The 20,234-nt window shown below is 39.0% G+C and overlaps 1 protein-coding gene, 1 long non-coding RNA gene and 2 other non-coding genes across 4 annotated transcripts in view; 3 read left to right on the top strand and 1 right to left on the bottom strand.

The window, feature by feature from the left end:
* Window positions 1–11,069, bottom strand: part of sacm1la (SAC1 like phosphatidylinositide phosphatase a) — a 61,721-nt gene extending 50,652 nt beyond the window's left edge. Inside the window, exons 1-4 of the mRNA XM_088404236.1 lie at window positions 10,920–11,069; window positions 6,427–6,524; window positions 2,577–2,651; window positions 2,366–2,493 (exon numbers count right to left, since the gene is read on the bottom strand). Coding sequence (XP_088260362.1) covers window positions 2,366–2,493; window positions 2,577–2,651; window positions 6,427–6,524; window positions 10,920–10,948 — 330 coding nt within the window. The 5' untranslated portion in view covers window positions 10,949–11,069. The remainder of the gene's footprint in view (window positions 1–2,365; window positions 2,494–2,576; window positions 2,652–6,426; window positions 6,525–10,919) is intronic.
* A 263-nt stretch (window positions 11,070–11,332) lies between these two features.
* Window positions 11,333–20,073, top strand: LOC148406712 (uncharacterized). Its single transcript, XR_015864065.1, has 8 exons — window positions 11,333–11,487; window positions 15,963–16,115; window positions 16,280–16,318; window positions 16,501–16,615; window positions 16,819–16,857; window positions 17,029–17,065; window positions 17,908–17,950; window positions 18,029–20,073. It is a non-coding gene; the product is annotated as an uncharacterized LOC148406712 (long non-coding RNA).
* Window positions 16,365–16,433, top strand: LOC148406714 (small nucleolar RNA SNORD52). Its single transcript, XR_015864089.1, has one exon. It is a non-coding gene; the product is annotated as a small nucleolar RNA SNORD52 (small nucleolar RNA).
* Window positions 16,662–16,729, top strand: LOC148406713 (small nucleolar RNA SNORD52). The gene has a single exon (XR_015864080.1). It is a non-coding gene; the product is annotated as a small nucleolar RNA SNORD52 (small nucleolar RNA).
* Window positions 20,074–20,234: the final 161 nt, after the last annotated feature.

Raw genomic sequence — 20,234 nt, 5'->3', positions numbered from 1 at the left:
TTTTTGTCAATAAATACCTGACATTACAGCCCGTAAACGTTGTCCTAAGTCCTAAGTCCTTATTCAGATTCACCGCTTGGTGAAAACACATTTTAAGGTGTTGTTAATTGCTTCTAAAATTTTAGTTGGCTTACTGTAGGTCCTTTTTATCTTGTCAACTTAGAATCACCATATTATCCATCCCTAAAACTTAGGTCACAAATGACACTACCGGCGAAAAAGAAGTCCACTGGATCTGGTCCACTTTTTCTATTCGCACGCCAGTGCTCTGGATTCCCTGACCTCTAGAAGTTCGCGCAGCCACCTCAGAAGAAATCTTTAAATCCCGACTAAAAACAATTCAGGCACAATGTGTTATTTCTGGCACTCTGCATCTAGTGCAACCTGCAGAGCCTGGAATGAGGCTCCTCCCAGTTGTGGTCCCTCCCAGAATGTTTCTTATTTTCCTCAGATGGGGTTTTTTAGTTTTTCCTTCCTCTTCTGTGAGCTTTGTTCAGGGAATGTCCTTGTGTATTCAATATGTTCTTTGTCATGCTATCTGTGATTTGTTTTAACCTGTGAAGCCCTTTGAGACCGTGGTGATATAGGGCTATACAAACTTGACTTGACAAATCAAGCCAGCCACTACACAACCACCACTGTGAGGGGCACCTTAAAAATAAATGCACCATACAGCTATTGTCTATGTATTATTTCGTGTGTTTTCGGGATTTTTAAGTTGGTATTTACAGAGCCTGGACGGCATGTTGCGTTATATTGTTGCAGATTCCTTGGTACGTCTTCTTTAATGGTGTGCATCACATGAATATGAAGACTTAACTTTTTTAAAAATCGTATTTTCCGCATTATTAGGTGCACCGGATTATAAGGCGCATCATCATTGAACGGCCGAGTTTCTAAAAACGCCATATATAAGGCACATTATAAGGCGGATTATAAGGCGCACATAGAGTTGAAATCATACTACTGCATTATGCATCCACTAGATAGAGTGGCGTTATGCAGCCACTAGATGGTGCTTCACTAAAGGGAATGAATTAAAAACCATCAGCAAAGTCATCAAACTTTATTAATAGAATATAAACTTTATTCATACAAAATAAGCGTTGTATGTATATTATACTTAGAAATATTTGTTATTAAAAATAATCAGATAAAACAGAGAATGCATTATTTGTAAATGCTATTTAACTTCTAAACTTCTAAACCGTCTTTTTAATTTTTTCCTCAGCGTGCATTATATATTTTTGACCCGCTATTACGATATGGAGCACAAAGAAGTTAGAAATCAACGAAAGTCAGGGAAATTTAAACGCCAAACACGCAACGGTATGAGTTTGGAGCCAAGCGCGGGTGAAGGCTGGCGCCGCTGTCTTTTTTATTTTTTCCTCAGCATGCATTATATATTTTTGACCCACTGTTACGATATGAGCACAAAAAAGGTACGAATAAACGAATATCAGGGAAATTTAAACGACAAACATGAGTGTGGGGCCACACACTCTTGAGTCCTCCAAAAAAAAAAAAAAAATCATATTGAGCCTGCAAATCAAGTTAATTAATCGCGCAGGGCCGTGTTGGCTTTAATACCCTCGGGCCAGGTTGGTTTTAAAGGAACATGAGAGTTTGAGCTTAAAGTAGTTCATTAGATGTTGCTACATTCTGTGTATGAGAGTATGAGACTGTAAAGTGAACAAAACAATATGGGGTGCAAGGGAGTGTAAGAATGGAATGTTTCAGAGCAAACGGTGCTAGTAGCGGGGACGAGATGACCCAGAGGTACCTAGTGGGAAACAACTGTGAGGAAAACTACAATCAGGAGGAGTAAGCAAGCGATTTTGCAGGGGAAGAAAGACCAATGAGAGCAAGCTAAAGTTAACTGCAGTATACACATAGCCAATAAAATAATGCCAGGATGCCTTTGTTGATGTGCCATTTGCATATTGTGTAGTATAACTCATTGCTGGGCAACTCGAATGGAGAGTACGCCTGCTGGTGGCAACAGAGGCGTACAGGGCTGTATTGAGAGGGACCCGAGACCCAGGTGCTTCTATTAGATCTGTGTGTTAGGAATAAATCCACTCGTGTGTGAAAATGCCGGCTTCCTGATACCTTTCTATTGCAGAACGAGCGCGCAAATTGTTGGATGAGTGGCAGTTGGTTAAGGTCACAAATTGGAGTCAGATTACTAACTTGAGTTTATGTTGATTTAGAAATAAAATTCCAACAGTTTGAACTGGATTTTTTTAGGCATAAACAATATTTTATGCCGTCAGCACATGATTTGATCCATATATAAGGGGCACCGGATTATAAGGCACACCGTCGTTTGCATTTTTACTGGCCTTTGCAAGGGTACTTATACCTGGATCTCTGACAGATGCAATATTGTCTTCTTATAGGAGACAATATCAAAATCCACTGCTTTCCACACTGCATGACCCAGGAGGCTGCCCACATTTCTCTTCCTTGTGATTATGATTAGGTACATCCCTACAGAAAGTAAGTAAGATTATCTATTATACTAAAACAATATACTGAAAATGCAATAATAAAATACTTCTCACAGTACCTACCATCAACCAGGCGAATAGTGCCCATGATACCACAAACAGGCCTTGTCACCACTGAGGCAGGGATATTATTTTTACCTGTGAAAACAGCAGATGCTTTAAAACAGGAGTCTTCAACTCCTTGCCATTGCAAAACCTCTTTTAAACAAAAAAATAAAAGCCACTCGCCCTAATTTCAGAATCTGATCTTAAACTTAGCACGAGCACTAATCACACCTTCAAGACATTTGAGGCTCTCGTTATGCGATCGAGCGATTCTATGTAGTAGTTATTTACCGTCCTCCAGGTCCATACTCTGGATTCTTAGATGAATTCCCTGAACTTATGGCTGACTTAATAACTCACACAGATAATATATTAATTATGGGTGACTTCAATATTCATATGAACTCCCCATTGGAGCCACTTACTGTATCATTTCAAGCAATAATCGATGCATTTGGTTTTACACAAATAATAAAAGCAGCGACACACCGGAATGGTAATATCTTAGACTTAGTGTTAACTCATGGCCTAACTGCCTCAAATATAACAATTCTGCCGCATACTAACGCTATGTCTGATCATTATCTTATAACATTTGAAGTCCTAGCTCAGTGTGGTCTTATTGTCCACAACCAAGGCTTTAAGAGCCGTGATATTAACTCATCAACCACTGCTGCACTTTCTGAATTACTGCCTTCCGCAACAGATGCCTTTCCATCTTTCACTGGTTCAGTCGATAAGCTCGCAAATGATTTTAATACGGTTCTTTTAAATTCCCTAAACTCTATAGCGCCGCTGAAACGTAAAACTCATCCAAAGCAGCACACTCCGTGGTTTACGGATGAAACGTGTACGTGTAAATTGTTAAGTAGACAACTTGAGCCTAAATGGCGTAAACAACTAAACTCGAGGTTTTCCATCAGGCCTGGTGCGATAGCTTGCTGAAATATAAAGAGGCTCTTAGGTTAGCAAAAACAAATTACTTTTTCAAAATGATTAGTCTTAATAAAAACAACCCAAAATATTTGAGACGGTAGCACAGCTCACGCAACAGCAGCAGATTAATCATAGTTCCCTCCATTCAGCACACGATTTCATGCAATTCTTTACTCAGCGGATTCAGCTAACAAGGGACGAAATAAAAAAGGCAGCGCCACTTACCCTCTCGGCTGTGACTGTTGATGCTAGTTCGGACAATCAGGTTAAAGAAAGTCTGGTTACCCTGTTCCAGTTTGATTTAGTATCCCTGGAGTGTCTTACACACCTGGTTAATGCAGCAAAGCCGACGTCCTGCATGCTCGACTCGCTTCCAGGCAAACTCGTTTAAGATTTATTCCCGGTCTTAGGGTCATCTGTCTTGAATATTATCAATCTGTCACTCTCCTCTGGCATTGTACATGAAGCTTTTAAGACGGCCGTCATTCAACCATTACTTAAGAAACCTCACCTAGATCCTGAAAATCTCTTTAACTATAGGCCAGTGTCACACCTTACGTTTATTGCCAAAATTCTTGAGAAAGTTGTAGCACAACAGCTTAGCGATTTTATGATAGACAACAATAGATTTGAACTCCTTCTGTCAGGTTTTAGGGCCAACCACTCAACTGAGACAGCCCTTGTAAAAGTGACAAATGATCTTCTCTTAGCCATGGATTCCAAAATCTCATCAATATTATTACTGCTTGATCTTAGTGCCGCATTTGACACTATTGATTATCATATTCTTATAGAACATCTTAGATCATGTGTTGGTATCTCGGGATCAGCACTTTCTTGGTTCAGATCTTACATCCTGGGAAGGACGCAAAGTGTCTCTTATGGCAATGCGATCTCTGAATCTTTCTCAGTCTCATGTGGTGTCCCGCAGGGGTCAGTACTTGGTCCCTTACTGTTCAAGATCTACATGATTCCTCTTGGCGATATTTTATGTCAACATGCTATTAGTTTTCATTGCTATGCTGATGATACCCAACTTTATATGCCCTTAGAAATAACGGATCCGTGCAAGTGCAGTAAACTGGAGGCCTGCCTTGCCGAGATTAAACAATGGATGTCTTCCAGTTTTCTGCTTCTCAACCCTAGTAAAACTGAGATGTTATTTATTGGCCCTGCTCAACATCAGCACTTGCTTAAGAATACCACGTTGAACCTGGAAAACTGTATTATTTCCCAAAGTAGTTCTGCAAAAAATCTCGGTGTGATATTTAACTCAACTCTCTCCTTTCGGACACATATTAATAACATGACAAGAACGGCGTTTTTTTCACCTCCGCAATATAGCTAAGATTTGCCCTATTCTTAGCAATGCAGAAACATTAATTCATGCATTTGTCACGTCTCGCCTAGACTATTGTAACGTTTTGTTTTCTGGACTTCCCATGTCCTACATTAAAAGCCTGCAGTCTGTACAGAATGCAGCAGCAAAACTATTGACAAGGACGAGAAAGTTCGATCATATTACTCCGATTCTAGCTGACCTGCATTGGCTTCCAATACACGTGAGATGTGATTTCAAGGTGCTGTTAATTACTTATAAAATTTTACACGGTTTAGCTCCTTCCTATCTCGTCGACTTAGTATCACCATATGTCCCGTCCCGACAACTTCGATCACAAAATGCCGGTTTGCTATCGACCCCACGGGCTAAAAAGTCCGCGGGATCAAGGGCATTTTCCATTCGTGCTCCGGTACTATGGAATGCCCTACCTATAGAAGTTCGCGCAGCCACCTCAGTAGAAATCTTTAAATCCCGACTAAAAACACATTTATATTCAAAAGCATTTAGTTAATTGAGCCTGTCTGCAGCTTTCTTCTTTTTTCTTTTTTCCTGCCCCCCTCTTCCGGCTGGGAGAGGGTGCTAGCTAGATGGTGAGGGTTGACTTGACCGCCTCCAATGGGCCGTGCGCTGATCGACCATCGCGGGTTAGGAGATGGGGCGTCTGCGGTCCACCTGGTTGGAATGTGGAATGGTTCCAATGGCTTTGCCTGCTGTCAAGACATCACTGCACTATATAGCACAATATGTTTTCTGTAATTTATATTGTTTATGTGTATGTCTGTATTTGGTACAAGCAGCATCCACTTCAACCTGTGGGCCTGGAAAGGGGCTCCTCCCACCTGTGGTCCCTTCTGGAGGTTTCTGATTTTCCCCTAATTGGGGTTTTTGAGTTTTTCCTTCCCCTTCTGGGAGCTTTGACAGGGGATGCTGTTGTGTACCTTACACTGAAAGGATGTCTCTGTACGACTTCTTTATTCGAAGGAGGTCTCCACATGACCTCTTTTCATCTGTGAAGCCCTTTGAGACTTTGGTGATTTAGGGCTATACAAATAAAATTTGATTGATTGATTGATTGATTGACTTTGATGTCTTTTGTTGAACAAAAATGGTACTATATCCACCTATCAATTTTGTCTTTATAAGTGATAAAGGCAACTGAATGGCAATACATTTTTAGTTGGAGTTACCTAAGATGTTTCGCTTTGGAACATACATTCATCTTACATCGTCCATCTCTCGATCCATTCATTATCTACCATTTTATCTGGAGTCAGGCAGCAGCTTCATCTAGGAAGCCTAGACTTGCCTCTCCCCAACCATACTGTCCGGTATGGGAGGATCCCCAGTCGTTCCCAGGCCAGCTGAGAGAAATTGTTTCTCCAGCGTGTCCTGTGTTTTCCATGGGGCCTCCTCCCGCTGAGAAATGCCTGAACACCTCACCAGGGAGAGGTCTGGGAGGTATCCTAACCAGATGTCCAAGCCACCAGGCTGGCTCCCATCAACATGGAAGAGCAAGGAAGGGCTCAACTCAAAACCCCATGGATGACCGAGCTTCCCACACTGATAAATTTTCTGCAAAAGGATTCTTACTTCTGAGGGTCATCTCATTTGACACCCTGTCGATAGCCAGGACAGCATCAGCCCCTTCATCACAGGCTTCGATTAAAAACTTCTCTGGTGTGGTGTGTCTGAAGAGAAATTGGGGAAACAAGAATTCAGGTATATGATAAAAGATAGTAGTTGGTAGCTGCTGGCTTAAAGATACCAATGAACAACTTAAGAAAATTCATTGTTCTACTATAATCAAAAATAAATTGTAATTTTCATCCATCAATTTTCTTCGGTACCTAGTGTCATAAGAAACACGGATGAAAAAAAAAAAGTCTGTCAAGGGGAGAAATTAAAACTCGTATGCTTTACAATGATCCCTTGCTACTTCATGCTTTGATTTTCGCGCCCTTGGTCTTTCGTGTGTGTGTGTGTGTGTGTGTGTGTGGGGGGGGGGTTATACTGTATTGCGAAGAGACATGCTATGGCGGTTTTTGGCATGCCAGACAGACGAGGTGAATGCACTTGCCATGGGCCCTCCTTGGACATGGAACTGCTGCAGTACACATATTTACTTAAATCTTAACTGATTAAACCTTATACACAGTACAGTAAGTGAACCGTTCCTCCTTTCCTTTGAAGTCTAGTGCAGCTGTGGTAATATAATGTAAAATGATGGCATGTTTAGCATGATGGAAGGTTCTTGTAGCCCCGTACTCAGCCCACCGTGGCTGCCGTCTTCTGTTTGAGTAAGAATTTCATTGTGTGGTTTCATGCCACACATGTGACAATTCTCTACAAATACAAATATTAGCAGCGGCCCAGAAGTTGAATTAAAGTCAGATCTGTACATGATCAAACATAAAAACGCTGGAGAGTTTACACTTGAAATACCATTTTATCATAAAAGAAATCAAGGTAAGAGATTTCTCCGTCGATACGCAGTAGAGTCTGTTCCAGAGCACCCATCCATCCTAATGCGTGTCTTCTGACCAGAGGCTTCACAGCCTGGTATGGCAGCTGCTCAGGCAAAAACCGTAAGGACCCGAGTGGAGTGGTTCGTACTGCAAAAAACATCACCGGGTGTGAGTTTCCCAGCCTGGAAGATCTCTACTGTACACCCAGCGTTGCCTCAACAAGTCTCTGAAGATCATTTAGGACCCCCCCCATAAAAGGCTGTTCTCCCCTCTGAGGTCCAAGAGAGTACAGGGCAACAAGAACCTCCCAGCCCACATTAGCACACTAGGGAAAAGTTTCTCTTCACAAGCTATCAAATTGTTGATTAGCGCTGTGGGATGTGCAACAACACAATGCATTTTGTACCACTACATGTTCCTTGAATGATACCTACCGTTTTTATGAAGTTTTATTGTTTTTATTTTTTTAACAATTATTTTATTGCAGCTTCTCAGCAAGGTTTTTTTTTTTGTTTTTTTTTACATCTATGCACCTGAGTGCATTTAAATGACAATAAAAGCAAATGTGAATACTGCAGCGATACTTTTAACATTGATACAGTTTCACATACTTAAAGATATGGATTTATGAATACAAACACTTGAATTATGTTATTATATACACGAGGTCATCGAAGCAGCGTCATACAGTCTGTCGTGGGTTGCTTGCAGGGATTTTTAAAGTACAGAAGGTGTCAGAATTCAGTGATACAGTATCAACACAGTGTCATGGAGTCAATGTAGTTCGGGCAACACAGTGTGAACGTGTGCAGGGCAATGCGAAGGATGCGTAGGAGAGACGTGACTTGTAAAGCGCAGAGGATAGTGAGAAGCGCAATTTTGATTCCTTTGTATGTAAAGCACATGTGAAGAAATTGACAATAAAATTAACTTTGACTTTGAAAGCAACACAAAATCACGCTAATTTTGCCTGGTCGCAAGAAGCTAAAACAATTTATCTTTTGTCACACTTAGCATCGCAACGGTTAATCAGCCGATGTTGTGCGAACTACATTGACACCAAATTATAAACGTGATGTTTTTTCGCCTTGCATGCGTTCAGTCTGAACGCAGCATCATGCTTCACCAACCCATCACTATTAATCAGTCCGTAGCCACAAGAGGTGTCAGACGATGATGAAACAACAGACTGTCCGTTGGTGTTTTACCTCTGGTAATGAAATTATAAAAATGTTTTAAGTAATGATGACTATAGCGTTCCAGAAGCAAAAACGAATTCAAAGAAAACAAATCAAGATACCTGCACTTAAATAGTGTGACTTGTTGTTGAGCCACAGTGAGGAATGGAAGTGAAGATATGTATGTAGTGAAACTGCTTGAGTGAGAGAGCCGTACAAACAACCTATTGTTGTTTTTTCATAATCCAAACTAGACTAATACTGCACGCACCAATGTTTGTTCAATACGCAGTATGGGGTTTAGGCTTTTCAGGGTATTATTTACCAGGCATGTTTTGTTTTTGTTTGACAATCTTCTTATTGAAAAAGAATAGAAGACAATTCCAGTTATAGAATTGCAATTTACATTTTTCATACATATAAAAACTTCAGCCAAAAAAAACAAAATGTATACTTAATTTTCTCCAGTTTTTAGAAGAACATTATGTCTCTCAAGCCACCGGGAAATTGAAGGATATTTAGCATATTTCCAATGCAACAATAAAGACCGTCTTGCTAGTCAGTATGTATATGCAATAATATCCTTTAGTATAGAACTTAGTGCAAATGACGCATCAGGAATCCCAAAAATGGCAATCAGCAGGCAAGCCTGTAGATTTACTCCAAGAACAGTGGACATAATGGAAAAATAGCCGGTCCAAAAGCCCTTCAGCTCAGAGCAAAGAAAAAACATATGGCTAAGGTGACAGGGAGAGCCATGGCACTTATCACATGTGTCTTCCACTTCTGGATATATTTCAGAGAGTCTTGCCTTGGAAAAATAGACCCTGTGCTGAACTTAAAATTGAATGAGTCCAAGACAAGCACAAGAAGTGGTAGATTGTATCCTACCTTCAGCACGTTCCCAGACCTCTTCAGTTAATTGAGTCCCCAGTTCCCTTTCCCATACATTCTTAATTTTGTTATTTGACTTCACTGTTTAACGCCAAAATGAAATTATATATATTTTAAATCATCTCTCTCTGATGAGGAGAATGTGAAAGCAAACTTTCCCAGGGTTGCTCTGGAGGTATAGACGGAAAATTAGGGAAACACTTAGAAACAAAATTACGAATTTGAATATAGCGAAAGAAAATGAGGAACAGGGAGTCCATAACAAGTCCATGACGAGTTGGCAAAACTATCAAAGACACCATCTACCTATAAGTGTTTGAATTGTTTGATACCCTTGTCATACCACCCTGAGAATGTCGAGTCCAAAAGCGATGAAGGAAATAAGTGATTGTTGTTTAAAGGACCCAAAGAGGATATGGCTACGAGTTTAAAGTGTCGTTTACATTGATACCAGGCCTTTAGTGTATTAAGAACCACTTGGTTATCAGTGTATAAAGAGAGGTTTGTAGGCAAAGAAGAATAAACTAAAGCAGCTATAGAGAATCCCCTACAAGACGATAATTCTAATTTACATCAGCAGGTTCCAGGAGATTGTAACCAGAAGCAAAGTTCATGAACGTGAGGAGCCCAATAGTAAGATCGAAAACTGGGTAATGCAAGTCCACCACTAAGTCTACACCTCCACAATAAAGATTTACGGACCCAAGGTGGCTTCCCAGCTCAAATAAAAAAAATAAATTATGTTATCCAGAGAATCAAAAATGTGTTTCAGTCGAGAAAGAGGAATTGTACCATGCATGTTTAAAGAAATGTTCAGTTCTTAACTTTGAAAACATGATAAACAATTAGAGTTTGGTGATCCAGCAAACTTTAGGCAACAGATATACAGTTTTTTAACTTTCAGCTATTCGTAGGTTTTAAATCCCAGAAAAATAACAAAAAGGTATAACGATTCGAAACCATAACAAAACCATTTAAAATTCCCAACAAAATTTAGAAGTAGTCAATCAGCTATCTACCAACCCTAAGTTTTGTCAAAACAGGACAAAAAAAAAAAGTTTCCTCGAATGTTACGAAAAAAAACCCTCTGCGGATTGTAGGTGAGCAAATAGAATTAGAAAAATGTTTCTGCCTCATTTTGTGAGATCACTTTCATATGACACAGGATGTTCCATACACAGTAGATAAGTAAATAAATAAATACATAAATAAATAAGTAGGCAGACCAAATACTATTTTGTATGTGAGCCAGTAAAACGAACGGTATGTGTTGTCGTGCATCATTCTTGCAATGAGTCTATTTGCACACTGAAAGGCTTTGCTCAGTCTTATATGTTTTTGGCTGTGTAGAGAGTAAATATTTTTAATGATGGATAAGGGTTTTAAACTTCGTGATTTAAGAGCCACTCGGAGAACTTTACCTGTCCTGCCAAATCGTGAACGTAATCGGCCAGGTCATATCTACCGCCTTCTTACACCTTGATTCCCGACTATATTTTCATCGATACCGAGACTGTATTTTCAAAAAAATAAACGGTGTACTTACAAATTATATCTCTCGTAAGCGATCGCCATCTTCACTCTGTCAACCTAATCAAAGCCACCGGAGCTTAAGCGCCGGAACTTGCGTTGCCAGTTCTGATAGTTTCAAAATGGAACGAAGCTCAGTCTTTAAACAACTGCTTTGTCCATCTCATCTGGCAACCATGAAAGGCGTGACTTTTAGCATATTTCACCTTCTCAAGTACCACCCAACTGATTCCCCAAATGCCTGTAATGCGACTCCAGATTTTGCGCAACACGTAATTTAACTTGAAATAATAATTAAAAAAAAACATGTAAATAAATTGATGTAATTTATGCATATTATTCTCCCCACACTAAAGGTCACCACATTTTCAAATCTTTTTCCTTTAAACTTGGGTTTCTGTCAGGCACGGATGCCGCCACCTTTCTCAACCAGGGAAGGATCCCGCTATAAAATGCTTCGGGGCTATTGTTCCTTCTTTCAGTCTGTGGGTCGTGGCAAAATAGACAGTCACTCCTAAGAAACTGGTAGTTCGTCGAATACCAGTCACGGATCTTTTCCGTTTTCAAGAAAGCTACAATAAAAGGTATTTTTTAAAGCTATTCCTTTCCTACGTAAAACAAGTCGGTCGAAGCGGTATCGTGCCTCTGAACCCTCTTTAAGTGGGGGAAGCACGTGGCACGGAGAGTGAAGTCAATATAGTGTCGCTAAATTATTCGGATTTAGAACATATTTATGACTTTCTTGTATACTTTCAATGTGTCTATTCAAGCACAAGAACCCCAGATATGAAATGAATAACGGCCGACTATAAATATTGGATAATGTGTGCGTTGTTGTCGAGTGACCCGTTTTTGCATGGCAGTAGGACGCCGTCTCTTGATTTCTACAAGGTATTTATTGTTTGCTGTAGTCAAAATACATTTTATAAACATCTGCCTGTTGTCCTTTAGTCAATCAGGCAGCTATTTATTACTTTTAAGGGACACTATGTAAGATTTAGAACGCATTTCGATAAAAATGAATGAACTTAATGATCATAAATTTCAAAAACTTGCAAATAAATTGGTTCTTAACGACTAACATGTTTTAAATAAAATTGTGGTCAAGCTATCATTAAATTTTATTAAATGTGGGTGGCACTGCTTCGGAGGCTTCCATGTCTGTTGTAGCTACGGACAATGGTAAATGCACCACTTCCTTTGAAAAACTGTTTAAATCTTACACACTGTCCCTTTAAGGCCTGAAAGTGGCAAACTCCAGTCAAGGACCTGTGCCTTGCATGTTTTCTAAGTTTATCTTTGCAGCACACCTTCATGACCCTTATGATCACAATCATTTTGAAGCCCCTGAGCTTGCTGATGAGCTAATCATTTGAATCAAGTGTGTTGCAAGGAGGAACTTAGAAAACATTTTCTCTGGAATCGTACGAGTTACTGTATATGCATTAAATTGCAATGAAATAAACTTAACACTTGTTTGATTATCCAATGAAGCTCTCTCACAGAGCACGGAGCATGCATTACACTGCAGAGTGCAACAAATGATTGTCCCTTTACTAGTGAGAGTACACTCTTAATGTCTTCTAATAATTAACATTACGACATTACAAAAAAATAAAGTGCATGGACATAACGTGGGACAAATTTGACAAATGTGTTAGTTAGCAAATAGGGATGGGACGATATCTCGCGAGATTGAACGGCATAAGATTAATTTCTTTTCACTTTTTTTATTTTTTTGAAGCATTGAGCCAGAAGTGCAATGGAGAGCAACTAGGCTTGTATGTAAGGCTCGAAATGTTGTATGCCCTTGTTCGCCAGAATTACAGGTGTCGTTTTAGTTATTTGCAGCACGCCTGTAATTTAATCACCTTGTCACGCGACCGCGCGTTCATACATGTCCCTAAATTTGATTTAAGTGCGGAGTTCATGACCAAAAGTAAGTCTTTCATGTAATCTGTCGTATTTGTGTGAAATTGTTACTTGTATTTCCATTTCGGAAGAGAATCGCGAAATTAGACAGTCAATGTTGACACGTGCTGTTATTGTTGGCCGCTAGAGGTCCCCATAGACCATATAAATATTTTAAATGTGGCCAAATGACCCTTCAATGTGGGTACAGCTGTAATATCAAGACTGGTTGTGGCAGTCTGACTTCCACCCATTTCATTAAGTTAGTGGCACTTCTGTATGTTCTATTTATTTTATTGTGTTTTCAGCTGCATGTGAATGCTTGCTGCAATGTATAATTTACATAATATGGCCTATACTTAATTGTTATTTTGATATCATACTCTGCGTCTTCTGCAGTTAAACATCTGCAAAGATCTGTGTCTATCATCTGCCTATGTCTATATCATCTGTCATCATTTCACCATCTATAAACTGCCTGAGGAAAGAGTCTCCCAACCAACCCCTTTATTGGTAATCTTATGGATATACCATCCTGTACCCGGTATACACCTTAACGCTAGAAAGACCAGAGAGGTGCCATTTGGCACTTCTATCCTATAAAGACCATCTGAGTGCCAAATGGCACCAAGGATTATAGCTCGTATCCTGAATCAACCGTGAATTGCTAACTTTATGTAAATTGAGCAGAAGAGAAGTTGCACACCAACTTTATCTTGCTGGGGGAGCATCAGTCATGCAAATGTGGTCGTTACTGGACATCCTGTCTGGGGTATCTGAGATGTTTTTGGGGGTGGAAGAGCTTGCACAGATCCATCTTTTGAAAACTTCGTTGAGGATAACATTTTGTTTCTTATACTAAAAAACATACAGTTCATTACAAATACAGCCAAACACAATAAATAAAATAAGCAAGAGTAGAAAAACACAAAACAGAGTAAAAAATGTACATGGGTTTGTCAGAAACCAATGAGGCTTTTTCATATCCACATTTAGGTCATGCTTGCATCTAGAAATGTTTGCCTTTATATGATGCTATAATGATTCACATTATCATTCCATAATTTTGTACAAATGTAGATTCCCCTTACTTGAGACTAATTGGCACAATAAGGAAAATAAAAACAAGATTGTTGAGGGTTGCTCTTGTAGCGAGCAGACAACTTGTTCGCATTTGCAACCAGATGTAAACACGCAAATTGTCCTATTTACCGAAATGGCCTGTTGGATGCAGATTGCATTACTATTGAGAATTCTCAAGAATTATGCGGTGGGCAAACCTAAAGAACAAAAATGCAGATAAGACTCAAGGCTCAACAGGCATTGGAAATGATCTTGGGTGAAGTAAATTACACTTGACTCAGATGGAGAAGACATAAACCTTCCACTGTCTTCAGGTAAGATTCTTTCATATTATTCCCTTTTTCATATTTCTTTTCAAACTAGGTGAAAAATGCAAGAAAGGAAAAGTGCTTTTCTTAGTTTTTTTAACGTTATATGTACACTTAGCACCATGTAAAGAATTATGGGAACATCTTGCAGCCTCCATTTTGTTTTTGGGTGTGGACTCATTTACTGTGTTATTCATGAGTTCCATCCACCTTGGACAATCACAGCCATCTGAAGTGCAAGACATTTTTCAGCTGTTTTTATTTTGACCGATAGACTGTATTTGAAGAGAATATACTCAAATTATTAGTAGTATTTATACATCTGTGATATCGTTTGACCTTCCCATTGTTCACTCTTCAAATTTTCACTCTGTAGTTGAGGGAACAGCTCTTCAGCCAATCGAAGCTTATGCTGGAAATTGAGAGCCAACACTTGCGGTCAGAAGAAGTATTTCAATTTGCCTTTAGTGCTTCCTGTGTTTGTAACTCTTGACATGATTCACATCATTCAAGAATCAACTATTCATCATGCACAGCAAACGGAGCATGCCAATTGATCTATGGCCTCCCCTGAACTAATGGCCTTTATTGCAATAGTCATGTTGCGCGGTGTCACCAGGGTACCATCACTAAATATTTGTTGGTCAGCAAACCTGGGAAACCCACAGATCATTTGAATAATGTCCAGGACCTGCTTCAAAGATAGCATGCAACTTCTACGATATGATCACAAGTCCACCCGCAGTGAACGAGCAAACACTGATGTTTGCTGCAAATTCTGATATGAAGGGGTAATTTGTCACAAACTTCATGACATTGCACAACCCTGATCGACTGGATTATGAATGATTGTTGAAATGTATTTATTTACAAAAACTGACTGTACCCCGATGACGCAATTTTTGGGGGGGTCCATTTTTAATCAAATGTCACCAATCGAGGAAAAACTCTCAGGGCGATAATTGTGTTGCAACGTCAGCCTTTCTTGCAGTTTTCAAAAGATCTATGCAAGCTCTTCCTCCCCACATAATGACTACATTTGCATGTCTGATGCTCCCCCAACGAGATAAAGTGAGTGTGCAACTTCTGTCAATTTACATAAGTTAGTTGTTCACAGGCAATTTAGGATGTTGGCTAAACTCCTTGGTGCCCATTGGCATCCTGTGGTCCTTGTAGGTAGTAAAGCCAAATGCTGGACCTTCTAGTGTTAAACGATCCAGCCAGGCGCCTCCTTGACATCACTGTAGTTGCACAGTTGTTCCAACACTTTATAAGAAGACCGAAGTGGGGGTCATTGATGCCAACACAATTGATTCCTTTGCACGCTTTCGAAAGTGCACCTTTCCATCTCTGCAACATCAGTTGGCAGTGAGTGTCACTATTGGTATTGTTTTTTCCCCCCAATGTTTTGCATTTTAAACATGTTTTTTCTTCTTTTTTCATGTTCAACTATGAAAGTTGCAACTTTTTTTGAAGCAGCATGTGAAAAGAAAGTGTTTTATTTAGTTTGTCATTTGTTTGCATATAGAAAAAAAATGTTCATTGCAGTCTGCTCAATAAAAAAATTAATCATTTTGAGGTTGGAAAATTTATATTAGCAATTTTCTCAGATGTTGTGAGGTGTCTAGTGATTTGTATCTCTATGCATTTTTAGCAAACAAATTGTAAATAAAATCAAGATACGCTTGGTAAACAACGTTGGAATTGTCTGATATTAATGCAGAAATCTAAAGTCTGCATCCTTAAATACTTTTAAGACTCGACTGGCTTGGAGGCCCTTACAGAGGAGCTGGACAAATTGGCCTGGCCAGGGAGAAGGAAGTCTGAGCTTCCCTGCTGAAGCTGCTGCCACCGCAAACTGACCTAGGATGAAATGGTAGCTAATGGATTGATGGATGTTTATGGGAAGAGTAAGTGTGCAACAGTGCAACAAATCTTACAAAGAATCTAAATTATATACAGTACATGACTGAATACTGAAGTTTATTTCCAAACAAGTAGTTTACTTAGTAGTTTACACAAGATGGTAGATTTTGAAACTGCCTCATGTTTACACTGCGTTGTTTGATTGCAGACCAGCAAATCCAATATTGGATACAGTGAAGAGATTATGGTAAGTATTGTGAGCCCATACACCAAATTTGGGATTATCTGGAGGATGCAATGATGATTTACTAGACTAGAGTCTCTGATTTTCAAAATGAAGCTTTTTCACAGTGCACTGAGCATACCTGGGGTTTATTCTGCATAGATTTTGTAGATGAACACATTTTTTAGTTTCATTTTCTTCTATAGGTTTCCACAATGGGAAAGGTTCCTCTGCAAACTGTTGCCCATTGTACACACGGCTTTTCGTGCGATTGAAGAAATGTCCCCCAAATCCCATATTGGATGCAGGAAAGAGTTTATGGTGAGTGTTGTGAAAGACCATTTACCACTTTTAATTATCTACTTGCAGCAATGATGATTTTCCAAGACTAGAGTCTCTGATTTTCCAAATGAAGCTTTTACACTGCACTGAGCATGCCTGTGTTTTACTCTGCACCGATTTTTGTTGATGAACACGTTACAGTATTTAGTCTCCTAAAAAAAAAAAAAAATCATGTTCTTCAGGTGTCCAAATGCCTGCAATGGGAAAGACTGCTCTGCAAGGTATGTAGAAACAATGTGTTCGTATTTAAAATGCGGAGTGATGTTTCATAAATGGGATTCTCTAATTTAGATGTTCTCCGCGGTGCACGTTATAGGCTACTAATGAACTTCCAAAATAGTGTTTTGGCATTTGTAGACTTTTGACACGTGCTGATGCATTTTGTTGTGCAGCTCCTGGCTCATCATAAAAGGACACTGCATCTTTGTCGTAAGTAGTTTTGTTGTGATTAACAATTTGTGCTTGTGTAATGTGGGAGAACTAGGGTTGGGCACCAGGAAGAGTGCAACCGGGACTATAATTTAAGTTCTTTAAGAACGGTTCAGCTATTTAAATGTTGGGCATAGGAAGACTGCGCAGCCCCTCAGCCTTGCACCCACTCATGCTGGCATAGGTAATCCCCGCTTCTCTCGTTCGCCCCTCGGGCATAGGAAGACTGCACAGCCCCTCTGCCTTGCACCCACTCATGTCGGCATAGCTAATCCCCGCTTCTCTCTGTTGGCCCCGCTCTACACAGGACGCTCATGCTGGGAACTTACCAAACATGCATGACATAATATATGAATTGAGCATCAAAGAAATGCCTCCATCAATGTAATAACATACATCGCTGTAGTAGGCGTATATGGTTACATTCAGTAGTAAATTGCATTGATACAATAGTGTTTTTTCCTTACTTGCACTTCAAGTTACTTGTATTATGGTTCACAAACAGGAAACTCATTGAAAACTAATAACAGTACCGTAGTTCACATTTGTTATAAAATAACCAGAATCGAACAAAAGAACTGGAATTGCTGAAATTCAAATGATGTCCAACCCTAGTGAAAACATGTATACAGCATTTTTATGTACAGGGTTTGAGTAATGAACAAACCCTGAAGTTTTTTTTTCCCAGGGTCTGTTTGTTCAATGATGATTCAGTATTCGGTTCTCCTGATATAACTCTGAAGTCTACTCGCAGCGCACTGAGACAATCAGACCACTTAGTTTTTCTTCAATCCATGGATTTTATTTTGAGCAAATTTGATTTTACTCCATTTTTTTAACAGGTAGTGAGGCACTTAACCTTCAGGCAGCTGTGATTTTAAAAAGGTTGGTTTCAGTTTGGATATTTTTTCAGTGTTTCTGATGTGAGTGGCTGATTTTTTTTTTTTTTTTTTTTTATTGCAGGGGCTGAAGCAAATTTTGGAGGGTGTTTGGATCTTGTCTACGTGGGAATGCATTTTGTAATCAAGTGAAACGGAACCTGAATGACTGGCATTTGATCTTCAGGTTTAAATGTTTGAACTTGGATTCGAGGTTTTTGTAACGTGAATAAAGATATCCTCACCACATAAGTAATAAAATCTTCAGCCCCAATAGTTAACTTGGTAGTCTAAGGTGGGGAAGAGGAAGGAAGGATTCCATCCCGTGGGACAATTTTAATGCAATTTTGGCAAATAAGACATTTTTCAGCTTTGGGTTCTCTTGCAGTGCCTTTAAATTGCTTCATGTCATAATGCCAGGACATTTAGCTTCGGTTCGTGTGCTGCACATTCAATTAAACTTTTAAAACCACTGTTGCTTCAATTCCCAGAGCAGGCATAATCACTTTTATTATCTTTTTTCATTTTTTTTTTTTTAACGGTTAATGGACTTTTTTTTTATTAATACAAATGCAAATCAAAAAATATTGTTTACAAAATCTTTATTCTAAAGACAAATATTCTACGTACAGTTGTGTTCAAATTAATAGCAGTCCAAGATGAATAACAGTTTTTAATAGCGATATTACTATGTGGCAAATAATTTACCAGTTTCTGTTTCGGTCATAGAAAACCAATAGAGCCAACATTCATGATATGCATGCTAACGATAGCATGTAATGTGTAATTTAATGAACAATGAATGGGTTTGTTCCAAAATAATAGCAGTGTGGAGTTCAATTAGTGGTCATTAATTCTGTGAAAAAAAAGTGTAAATCAGGTGGCCCTTATTTAAAGATGAACCCAGCACATGTTGCTCATGCATTTCTCTCAGTAAACCTGAGAAAAATCGGTGGTTCCAGACATTGTTCAGAAAAAAACGTATTTTGATTAAAATGTTGATTAATGAAGGGAAAACAAGGTGCAGAAAATGATGGACTGCTCATTTAAAATCTCCAATGCTTTAAAATGTACAGCAAAACTAGACAGACATGGAATAAAACAGAAGACTGCCATTCGAATGGATCGAAGAATGGCCAGAATGGTGAAAATTCAGCCAAGAATTCAGCTCCTGGATGATCAAAGACAGTATGAAGTTACCTGTGAGTACTGTGACAATTTGAAGACACCTGTGTGAAGCTAATCTATCGACAAGAAACCCTTGCAAAGTCTCACTGTAAAAGACGTGCTGAAAAGGATACAATTTGCCAAGTGAGGAATTTATGGCATCTAAGATTTTTCTGAAGAATGATGCCACCTCTTACACTGCAAAGTTAGGAATTACTATTTCTATGATTCTCTAATACCAAATGTCAAAGTCAAGGCCCGTGGGCCACATCAGGCCCGTGAGAGGGTTTTATCTGCCCCCCCCCCCCGTGATGATACTAATATATTAGATCCGGCCCACGGGCCGCTGCAAATCAGCAGCCCGCAGATATAATGTACGCACTAATATTACATTTCCCACAATGCAACGGGGAAGCGCCGAGTGGGAGGCGGCTTCATTTAATTATTTATTAGCACATTATTACACATTATCATATTAGCATAACAGTAAAATTTATCTTATAGATACCTGAACTTGTGCAAAAGATGAGATACAGAGAAGTATCAGCCTAAAAAAAGTGAACATTACTGTGCAATTACATATTTGGAGTTTTTACTCTGTTCAAGTTTAAAAGTTAAATATGCACATATGACTTTTCCTTGAAGAAAGTCTTGTTTTTGGTTAAGAGAGTTTTGCACTTTGATTGTATTTCGATGCAATATATTTTTTTAATTATTTCAGTTGAGTGAATGATAGAAAATTGTTTGATTGATAGATTGATAGAAATGTATTTTTTGAAGTTGCCTAAATTCAGCCCACTTTTGCTAAATGAGAGAATATACTGATGGTGCCTTGAATAATATCACTTCATTCATTTAATGTTCATGTTATGAGTATTTCTTTATAATGGACATTTGTATTTTGTTTCTGCTGAAATTAAAAATTACTGACAGTCATAATAAAATATTGCTTATTTTATCCAATCATATTGTAATATATTTGTCATCTTTTCAGTAGGTTCAATTTTGGTTTCAATGAAGATTGGACAGTCGGGCCCTCACCTTGTAGACAAATGTTTTATTTGGCCCTCCGTCCATTTGACTTTGACACCCCTGCTCTAATAGAACGAAACCACCTCTATTTG

This window comes from Hippichthys cyanospilos, chromosome 21, assembly GCF_059441005.1.
Source record: "Hippichthys cyanospilos isolate Australia breed blue-spotted pipefish chromosome 21, RoL_Hcya_1.0, whole genome shotgun sequence".
NCBI classification, from domain to species: domain Eukaryota; kingdom Metazoa; phylum Chordata; class Actinopteri; order Syngnathiformes; family Syngnathidae; genus Hippichthys; species Hippichthys cyanospilos.
The sequence above is the reverse complement of the archived record's forward strand: the minus strand, read 5'-3'. Positions and strand labels throughout refer to the sequence as shown.